The following is an 11,095-nucleotide window of genomic DNA, read 5'->3' as shown; positions in this document are numbered from 1 at the left end:
AGCGATTGACGCACCAGAGCAAGTTGCAGTAAATGTCTTAGGGAATATCGTAGTTAGCACAATGATTAAGTTGGAAATGGGAGGTGATCCCATTAACTTAATCTTGGGGCAATTGGGCCGCTGAAAAAACCAAATTGGGCCGAATGGATCAACCCATTCGGACCCTGATTTCTGCCAGACGGTTGAACCGCCCAAGCCAGGAGGTGGCACCGCCTGGGCTGAGTCTCCGAGGGAGACTGGGCGGTGCAACCTGTTAGGATCGAGAGCACTAAGAGGGGGGGGTGAATTAGTGCAGCGGAAATTTTACAGCGATTAAAACCGAAAGCTGCGTTCGTTCGATAGAAACTATTATGATGCAAAAGCTGATTCACAGTTTGTATCTAAGTGCAGTTTGCGTCTAAGCGCAGATTGCGTCTAAGCATAGTTTTCGTCTAAACACAGTTTGCGTCTAAGCGCAGTTTGCGTCTAAACACAGTTTGCGTCTAAGCGCAATTTACGTCTAAACGCAGTTTACGTCTAAACGCAGTTTGCATCTAAACGCAGTTTGCGTCTAAGCGCAGTTTACGTCTAAACGCAGTTTGCGTCTAAACGCAGTTTGCGTCTAAACGCAGTTTGCGTCTAAGCGCAGTTTACGTCTAAATGCAGTTTGTGTCTAAACGCAGATGACAGTTTGTAGTTCTAAATGAAATCAAGACGTAAACGTAAACTGCACAGAACCTTGTTCGTAAAAGCGCAGAAGACAGTTTGCAGTTGTAAATGAAATCAAGACGTAAACGTAAACTGCACAGAACCTTATTCGTAAAAAAGTGCAGAAGATAGTTTGCAGTTGTAAGTGAAATCAAGACGTAAACGTAGACTGCACAGAACTCATTCGTAAAAGAGCAGAGAGACAGTTTGCAGTTTGTAGATGGAATCAAGACGTAAACGTAAACTGCACAGAATTCGTTCGTAAAAGTGTAGAGAGCAGTAGTAATGGAGGAGGTTTGCAGTAATGATAAAGTGCTCAAAAATAAACGCAAACCAGAGATTTAGAGTGGTTCGGTCAGCCTTGACCTACTCCACTTTTGGCTTCCTCCACCGACGAGGTTGCCGACGTCAACTAGGGGCCTTCCTTCAATAGGCGAAGGTCAAACTTCCCTTTTACAGTTTCTCTCCTTTTGACAGGCTCAGGAGACAACCTTTACAGACCTTTCTCTCCTCACTTTACAACTGAAAACTTGAAGAACAGAAGGAGGAGACTTAAAGGCTTTACAACACTTTTGAGCTCTTAGAATCACAGAAAAGATCAAGATTTCAGTGTAGGTCTGTGTCTTTTCAGTGCTGAATGGGTGGGGTATTTATAGGCCCCAACCCAATTCAAATTTCGAGCTCAAAACGATCAAATCCCGGAATTCCAGGATCAAGCGGTTGCACCTCTTGACTGGAGAGGTGGCACCGCCTGGCAGAGCTCGAAGTCTGAGCTCAGGCGGTTGCACCTCTCGACTGGAGAGGTGGCACCGCCTGGCAGAGCTCGAAGACTGAGCTCGGACGGTTCCACCTTCTCTGTCAGGGGTGGTTGCACCTTCCTGCCAGAGCTCGAAGACCGAGCTCAGGCGGTGCATCTCCTGACCAGAGAAGTTTCTCTTCTCTGCCAGAGGTGGTTGCACCTCTCTGCCAGAGGTGGTTGCACCACTCTGCCAGAGCTCGAAGACCGAGCTCAGGCGGTGCATCTCCTGTCCAGAGAGGTTGCAGCTCTCTGCTAGAGCTCGAAGACCGAGCTCGGTGGTTGCATCGCCTGCCAGAGCTCGGAACTTGAGCTCTGGCGGTGCTACCTCTCGACAGAGGAGGTTGCACCGCCCAGTCTCGCTTGGAGACTGAGCCCTGGGCGGTTGCACCTCTTAGCTGGGGCGGTTGCACCGCCCAGTCTCGCTGGGAGACTTAGCCTGGGCGGTGGCACCTCCCTGCCTGGGCGGTTGCACCTCCCACAGCTACTTGGGTTCGAATGGGTTGAACCATTCGACCCAACTTGAGTTCTTCAGGGGCCCAATTGCCCCAGGATTAAGCTAATGGGATCACCTCCCATTTCTAACTTAATCACCGTGCTAACTACGATTAAATCTAAGACAATTTCTGCAGCTTTGCTTTGGTACGTCAATCGCTTCTTCCGGCGAGTTTCCGGCGAACTTCCGTCGATCATCCGATGAACCCTCGGTGATGCTTCTGCGGACTTCCGGCAAACTCCTGGACTTTGCGACGATCCACTTGGCGAGTTCCGACGAGCTTCGCTTGGCAAGCTTCTGGACTTCTCGGATCTGTTCTCGCAGAACCTCCGACGACCGTCCGTACTTTCGTCGAACTCTCGAACTCCCAACGTGATCATGAACTTGACTCCGGCGCAACTCCTGCTGCTTGTCTATCTTTCATCGTAGTTAATCCTGCACACTTAAAACAAAACTTCGATCGAGACAATTAATCCTAAGCAATTAACCAAGTTGTCCGGCATGTCATTGGTCCCTCGACGCTTCGTCTGATTCTTCGGCGCATCGTCCTCTCCTGCGGCCTATTGCCCAATCGGCCAGTTGACTCCGCAACTCCGATATCCTTGGCACAATACCCGCTCTACTTGGCCCGATGCCCGAGTCCACGGCCCGAAGCCTTCTGTCGATACGTCGACCGATCCACCGGCCCGACGTCCAATCTTCTGACATGTTCCTCCGGCACAACATGATTTTCCTGCTTTAATTGTCTCATCCTGATCAAAGCATCCTGCGTCACTCAAAACGCAGATTAAATCATAAACATATATCAAGTAGTTTCATCATCAAAATACGAGATTCAACACAACCGCCCCAGCCAAGAGGTGGCACCGCCTAGGCTCAGTCTTCGAGCGAGACTGGGCGGTGCAACCTCCCCTGACAAGAGGTGGCACCGCCTGAGCTCGGTCTTCGAGCTCTGGCAGGAGGTGCAATCGCCCTTGACAAGAGGTGGCACCACCCAGAGGCTCAGTCTTCGAGCTCTGCCAAGCGGTGCAACCGCTCCAGTCAGGAGGTGCAACCGCCAGATCCCAGAATTCCAGGAATTGGTAGTTTTGAGCTCCAAATTTGAACTGGGTTAGGGCCTATAAATACCCCACCCATTCAGCACTGAAAGAGCACTGAACATACACCGAAATCTTGATCTTGTTCTATGATTTTTAGAGCTCAAAATTGTTGTAAAGGCCAAAAGTTCTTCTCCCTCTTTTCTTCCAAGTTCTGAGCTTTAAAGAGAGGAGAGAAAAGTCTGTAAGGGTTGTCTCCTAAGCCCGTCAAAAGGAGTGAAATGGTAAAAGGGTGGTTGGCCTTCGCCTATTGAAGGAAGGCCTCTAGTTGACATCGGTGACCTCGTCGGTGGAGGAAGCCAAAAGTGAAGTAGGTTAAGATTGATCGAACCACTCTAAATCTTGGTTTGCATTTACTTTGAGCATCTTATCTTTACTACAAACCTCCTCAATAGCTTACTGCTTTCTATGTTTTTACGAACGTGTTTCAAAGTTCAGTGCTTTCCAAATCGGCGTTTAGACGTAAATCAGTTTTATCGTACGAACATCATATTTCAGTTTACGCTTACGTTCTGATTTCCATCATAACTACAAACTGCCTTTATATCCTTGCTTTAACTACATCTCGCTTCATCTCAAGTTAAAGCGGTTTACGAATCGACTTTCACACCGAAATCGCTTTTATCGTACGAACGTCGTATTTCAGTTTGCGCTTATATTCTAGTTTTCATCATAACTGCAAACTGCCTTCATAGATTGACTTTAACGTCATCTCGCTTGATCTTAAGTTAAAGTAATCTTAGAATCGGCTTTCACACCGAAATCATTTTTATCGTTCGAACGTTTTTTTATCGTTGAAAGATTTCCGCTGCACTAATTCACCCCCCCTCTTAGTGCTCTTGATTATAACACATGCGGAACAATGAAATGTATATATGCCTTTCGAGTCAATACGATACAAACATAATCTTTCACTAATGTTTTCAGATTTGAAAGGAAACAAAAGCAAGAGCATACAAGGATTTCAAGAAATCATATATAGCTCAATTGAAATAAGAAAGTTAGATAAATTCAATGTCCAAAGAAATGAAACTGGAAGAAGCACATATCGAAAGCAAATGTGGAACAATGGGATGCATGTGCCGAATCATTACGATGCAAACATGATCTTTAGATGATAGCTGCAGATGTACAAATAAATAAAGGACAAAAGTATACAGGAATTTAAGGTAATAATGTAAAGCTTAACTAAAGTAAGAGTTTTTGCCAAAATCGATTTCCAAAGAGAAGAAACAAGGAAAGCCGAAATCGACCAAAGCTCGATTCTGGTAGAATATGATAGGAACATTTTATGAACTATTTGGATAACCAATTATGTCACGTCCCCTCAAAATATATCCATGATTTTTAAACTTTTCGTCACAAACCAATCCAGGATCCAAACTAACGTTTGAGGACACTGAAAAACATTCAATCAAATTCACATCCATAAAACCTGTGCATTTTAAAATCATATATCACATCACTCGATATTTCACATTTATGGCAACCCAAGCCAACTTGACAAACATGAACAACATTTATAAATCCATAAGCTAAATAAATTATACAATCAGAACTCCAACTATTCACCACAAGTTCATATCGTCATAAATTAGACTTAACATTCCGAAATTCCAAATAACAGAGATCTTCTAACACTTTTACACAGTATATCCATTTCGATCATCAAAACAATTCATTACATACAAAATATGCTTATACAACAATAGCATAACAACCGACAAGACTTGCCAATAATTCTGAATAGCTATCCACTGCCTCAGCCCAAATCAAACATCTCGAAGAGTGACAAGCTGACCTGAAAGATTTATATAACAACGGAGTGAGCCAAAAACGGCTCAGCAAGTGACAAAACATATTCAGAACAAAAGGAACGGTTTCAAACGAGTAAGGTATCATAATGTAAGGCAGAATACAAGAATTCTCAAGGATACCATCTCATTAGATACAAAATCATAAGTATCATGTCATTCAAAACATATTTGATTCATAACAAATGGGGCACAGAGTAATTGGAGCATATCAATGGCAGATAGGACATTTCAGAACATATCAGTTCATAGCAAATGGAGCACAGAGTAATTGGAGCATATCAATGGCAGATAGGACATTTCAGAACATATCAGTTCATAGCAAATGGAGCACAGAGTAATTGGAGCATATCAATGGCGTATGAAATGTTCCGGAGCATATCAACGACATATGGAACATTTCGAAACATATCAACAGTGGAGGAAACATTTCAGAGCATATCAATAACAAATACCGTACAAAAGCTCAAACGTCGTCTTTGACGTTGCAAACATATCAATCTTATCCAAAGCATGTATAGAAACACATAACCAAAGCTCTGGATATCATATCAAACATACAGAAGGTGTAGTGGGATCTCAGTCAGAATGTGATTCATCCATTTCTGAATGACCACCTGACAAAAGTCTCCCACGTCTGGGAGCTCCATCCACCCACGTCTAGGTGAAGTCAAAGGGGGCCGGCAGAGCATCGCAAGCTCTAAGCAATATCCCACAAAGCGGGACCCCACAAAGCGGGCAAATAAGCGCATACCAGAATATCCCACAAAGCGGGACCCCACAAAGCGGGCAAATCAGCGCATACCCTTTACCATTTCTGGCAAAGGTCCAGACAATCCCACACACCAGAGTACAAAAGGGCAGTTTCAACAATAAGTAGCATATATTGGAAGCACACGCGGAACAACAAAACGTACATGTGCCTTTACGAGTCAATCCGAAGTAAGCAATAATCTTTCACAAGTATATTCAGATTTGAAAGGAATTGAAAGCAAGGGCACATATGGAATCCAAGCAATCACATATAACTCAATTCAATAAGAAGATTTGATGAATTCAATGTCCAAAGGAATGAAACTGGAATAGGCACATATCGAAAGCAAATGCGGAACAATAGGATATACTTGTGCCTATATGAGTCAATACGATATAGCGTAAACGTTACACAACAGTTTTCAAGAATGCAAATAATTTTTAGGACAAGAGCATACAAGAATTCAAAGCAGTAATATAAAGCTCAATTGAATAAGAAAGCTAAAGGATATCAATTTCCAAAGGAATGAAACCAGAATATGAGAAATCGACCAAAGCTCTATTTCTGGCAGAATACAGAAGGCACATTGAACAAATGATTCAAACTATCAATCGTGCTCCAATTTACTCAGAAATAATCATTGGATAATACTTTCAGATAAGACAGGCTTCATATGAATTGAACTGTCCAACAGAGAGAGTTACAAATAATTTGGTAAGCAAGAGTCGTAGAACAAAATCTCTATTGGCAGAATTCATAATGTCAGATTCAACAGATAACTGGGCAGGTGTTTAGATTCCAAATCTTTCAATCCATATATCAAGGAAAGGTCTACGAGCCTAGGTTCCAATGAAATCTGTTTTGAACAAATCAGAGTTTCCACAAAGGCTTATAGGCAGCTCGGTATCAAAAGGTCAGAATCTCAAAAGTTGCACAGATTCGAATCGTTACGTCTAAACAGGAGATATATCAAATGTAAGGCTAGAACAATTCAAAGTTCCTCATATTCAAAGCAAATGTGGAGATAAAATTGACAGTGAAGAAAGATCAGGATACTTGCAATAAGACATATCAGAGCAATTATAGGAGAAACGATCAGGGAACTTGCAATAAGACATATCAGAGCAATTATAGGAGAAACGATCAGGGAACTTGCAATAAGACATATCAGAGCAATTATAGGAGAAGCGATCAGGGAACTTGCAATAAGACATATCAAAGCAATTATAGGAGAAACGATCAGGGAACTTGCAATAAGACATATCAGAGCAATTATAGGAGAAACGATCAGGGAACTTGCCTTTCAAATATTTTGATCTGAATATCCAAGGAAGGTGCCAATCCAATCTTTCTACTTTTCCTCCGTGTCCTCTCTCTGTTTCGTTTTGTGCTCCCGTTTTCTTCCTTTCTTCGTAACTACATCACGTGTCGAACATCGAGGCACAGTCACCTGCTCTCTCTTACTCTCATTCCTTCTTTTTCTTTCCCAAACGCAGCTGCCACAGCCGCCGCCGCTGCCGCTGCCACAATCGCAGCCACGACCGCAACTGCGGTCACAACCGCAGCCCCCTTCCACTGCACTATTTCCTTCTTCCCTTCTCTCGCAGACATAACTGCTGCATACGCAGTCGCTGCCGCTGCGGCCGCAATCCCGTCCGCAGCCCCTTTTTCCCCCTTTCCTTTCCTTTCTTTCCCGGCTGCCGGCTGCAACTGCCGCAGTCACAGTCGCAGCCATGGCCGCAGCCACCACAACCGCAGCCTCTACTTCCTCTGCTACTCTATTTCCTCTCCTACTTCTCTTCCAACTGCAGCTGCCACTGCCGCAGCTGCCACCCCTTCTCCTCTTCCTCTCTTCTTCCTCTCCTTCCCTTTCTCTTCTTCTTCCTTTCCTTCTCTTCTTTCCCAGCCACAGCTGCAGCTGCCATCACCGCAGCCGCAGCCCCTTCTCCTCTTCCTCTCTTCTTCCTCTCCTTCCCTTTCTCTTCTTCTTCCTTTCCTTTTTCTCTTTCCCTGCCACAGCTGCAGCTGCCATCGCCGCAGCCGCAGCCCCTTCTCCTCTTCCTCTCTTCTTCCTCTCCTTCCCTTTCTCTTCTTCTTCCTTTCCTTTTTCTCTTCCTCTTTCCCTGCCATAGCTGCAGCTGCCACAACCGCAGCCGCAGCTACTTCTTTCCCTTCTCCTCTTCCTTCTCCTTCCTTTCTTCTTCTTCTCTCCCCGCTGCAACTGCTGCAGTCGCGGCCGCAGCCACGGCCGCAACCTCTCCCTCCTCCCCTGCTCATCTTCCTCTTCTTCTTCTCTTCCAGCTGCAGCTGCCATCGCCGCAGCTGCAGCCCCTTCTTCCCCGGCGTCACACACACCCTCTCCTCTGTTTCCTCTGCAGGAAACAGAGGTATCACACCTCTTTCTCTTCCTCTTCTTCTTCTTCTCCTCTTCCCCTCTTCCCTTTTCCTCCCCAAGGCCACACATCTCCTCGCTGCAGCCTTGCCGCAGCTATCTTCTTCTTCTTCTTCTTCTTCTTCTTCTTCTTCCCTTTTCATCCTCAACGCCCCACACATCCTCTCCTCTGTTTCCACCTGCGGGAAACAGAGGTGCTGCAGCCCTGGCTGCTGCAGCTGCCTCTCTTTTCCCTCTTCTTCTCCTTCTCTTCTTCTCCTCTTCCCTTTTCCTCCCCAAAGCCACACACCTCCTCGCTGCAGCCTTGCCGCAGCTATCCTCCTCTCTTCTTCTTCTTCTTCTTCTTCTTCTTCTTCTTCTTCTTCTTCTTCTCTTCTCCCTCTTCTTCCTCTCTTCTTCTCCCCACGCCCCACAGCTCCTCGCTGCAGCCCTCGCTGCAGCCACCTCCTCTTCTTCTTCTTCTTCTTCTTCTTCTTCTTCTCTTCTCCCTCTTCTTCCTCTCTTCTTCCTCCTCTCTTCTTTTCCCTCTTCTTCTTCTTTTCTTCACTCCTCATGCCCCACCGCTCCTCTCTGTTTCTCGAAGAAATAGAGAGTGCATGGGAGGCGGTGGGATAAAACCGAAATTTTCGGTTTTTCTTTATTTACTTCTTTTTACAACTTAACAGTTTAGTCTTTGAAATTTCTATATTTACATATAGGTCCTCCAATTTATAAATAAATCTTTATTAATAATTTTTAAAAGCGAGGGATATTACACTCTCCCCCCCTTAAAAGAAAATTTAGTCCTCTAAATTGATCATAGCTCAATCGATGAAAAGATGAGGATTATGATATCTTTATTTCCTCCTCCTACTCTTAAATAGTTTCATCAATACAATACAATTACATAATTATCCACGAGTGACCGAAATATTCTCCTCCTTGATCCTCAATAGACGGTAACCCGACCTTCAATCAATTTCTAAAAATACTTGCGCACCCTGTAATTAATCAAGCAAGTCGTTACTTCAGAAAATACTCGTTTTTGATGATCACCTGATTCAACTATCCATAATCAATACAAAGCCTCAATGTTCCATCCATCTTTTTAACTAACACCAGAGCACCTCATGATAAAATATTAAGCCAAATAAAATCCTCATTTAGTAATCCTTGTAGTTGTTTTTCTAATGCCGCTTACTCAAATGATATCATTTTGTAGAGAAGCTTAGATTTTAGGATTGTCCCAAGGACCAAATCAAAAGCAAAATCACATTTGCAGGTAATCCAAACAAGTCATCTTGGGATACATTAGGCAAGGAGATAAATAATGTCCAATATTCTCAAAATAAAAGATCGGCTGATCAAATATGCAAAAAGTGATCATTCGTTATATACCAATCCATACTGGTATGATAAGAAGATAGTCAATCCATACCAAGTATAATATCATAACTCCAAATCTCTAGGAGAACTAAATCAGCAAAAGTTCAAGTTCTCCAACAAAAATCAGACAAGAGGACCAGATTTAAGTTCGTTATCAAAGAATCTCCATTGATTGTACTTACATATATCACATAATACAGTGGTCTAGGTTGAATACCCAAGTGATAGGCAACATGTTACGAATCAAATCGTAGATAGGACCCATGGTCAAACAAATATTTGCATTCTTTCATAAACATGTATAATACCTTTGATCACTAATTCAGAAGTTTTAGAATCATATTCAGTGATAGCATACACTCTGACATAGGCTGATGATTTATGAGGCAGTGACTCTTTCTTATTGTTCAAATGGCAGTCTTTTGTTTTATGATCCAACTTTCTACAAACAAATAGACTCCAGTCACCCACCAACACAAACTTGTTTCATAATTTAACTTGCAATTCACACATGATTGAGTCTTTTGTGGTGACTTCCCTTTTCAAATCCAAATGTCTCGACCCTCTTGTTATCACTTTCTGATTCATTTTCAATCTTTTTTTTTTTTTTTTGGGTAAACTTGTCCTTATCATTCTTGCCACTGATCTTCAAAAATTTTTTTTTTTTTGTTCCCATTAATGATCAGCCTCTACTTCCAATATAAGGTGGCAAAAGAAATCGTTTAATTATCAGAACAATTTTGAACATCAAATATCTTCTCTATTCGCATTATCCATTTTTCTGCCACCAATGGATTAGGTGCACCATGCTTCTGCTGTGCCACTCTGATTCAATATCCCCGATTACCCCATTCATCCCACTTAATTAATCAAAATCAGATGAAATAGGAGGACCAAATGTCCTCGTCATCCCAGATTCCTAAAATGCATCAAAGAAAATTTTCACCGATCACTACAGTTCACTAGACCTCAATATATTTTACACGTCAACATATCAAATATTTCAATAAATCCTCAAACCATGCTCTGATACCACCTCTGTCACGTCCCCTCAAAATATATCCATGATTTTTAAACTTTTCGTCACAAACCAATCCAGGATCCAAACTAACGTTTGAGGACACTGAAAAACATTCAATCAAATTCACATCCATAAAACCTGTGCATTTTAAAATCATATATCACATCACTCGATATTTCACATTTATGGCAACCCAAGCCAACTTGACAAACATGAACAACATTTATAAATCCACAAGCTAAATAAATTATACAATCAGAACTCCAACTATTCACCACAAGTTCATATCGTCATAAATTAGACTTAACATTCCGAAATTCCAAATAACAGAGATCTTCTAACACTTTTACACAGTATATCCATTTCGATCATCAGAACAATTCATTACATACAAAATATGCTTATACAATAATAGCATAACAACCGACAAGACTTGCCCATAATTCTGAATAGCTATCCACTGCCTCAGCCCAAATCAAACATCTCGAAGAGTGACAAGCTGACCTGAAAGATTTATATAACAACGGAGTGAGCCAAAAACGGCTCAGCAAGTGACAAAACATATTCAGAACAAAAGGAACGGTTTCAAACGAGTAAGGTATCATAATGTAAGGCAGAACACAAGAATTCTCACGGATACCATCTCATTAGATACAAAATCATAAGTATCATG

The 11,095-nt window shown here is 42.6% G+C and overlaps 1 protein-coding gene across 1 annotated transcript; it reads right to left on the bottom strand.

Annotated features, from left to right (window-relative positions):
• Positions 1 to 4,717: 4,717 nt before the first annotated feature.
• Positions 4,718 to 9,128, bottom strand: LOC135607483 (conglutin alpha 2-like). The gene is made up of 2 exons (XM_065099347.1): positions 6,945 to 9,128; positions 4,718 to 4,877 (listed from the first exon to the last, which is right to left on the bottom strand). The coding sequence occupies exon 1, from the start codon at positions 8,588 to 8,590 to the stop codon at positions 7,418 to 7,420; it is 1,173 nt and encodes a 390-aa protein (XP_064955419.1). The 5' UTR covers positions 8,591 to 9,128; the 3' UTR covers positions 4,718 to 4,877; positions 6,945 to 7,417.
• Between the last annotated feature and the right edge of the window lie 1,967 nt (positions 9,129 to 11,095).

Source organism: Musa acuminata, chromosome BXJ2-3 (genome assembly GCF_036884655.1).
Source record: "Musa acuminata AAA Group cultivar baxijiao chromosome BXJ2-3, Cavendish_Baxijiao_AAA, whole genome shotgun sequence".
In the NCBI taxonomy this organism is placed as follows: Eukaryota; Viridiplantae; Streptophyta; class Magnoliopsida; order Zingiberales; family Musaceae; genus Musa; species Musa acuminata.
The sequence above is the reverse complement of the archived record's forward strand: the minus strand, read 5'-3'. Positions and strand labels throughout refer to the sequence as shown.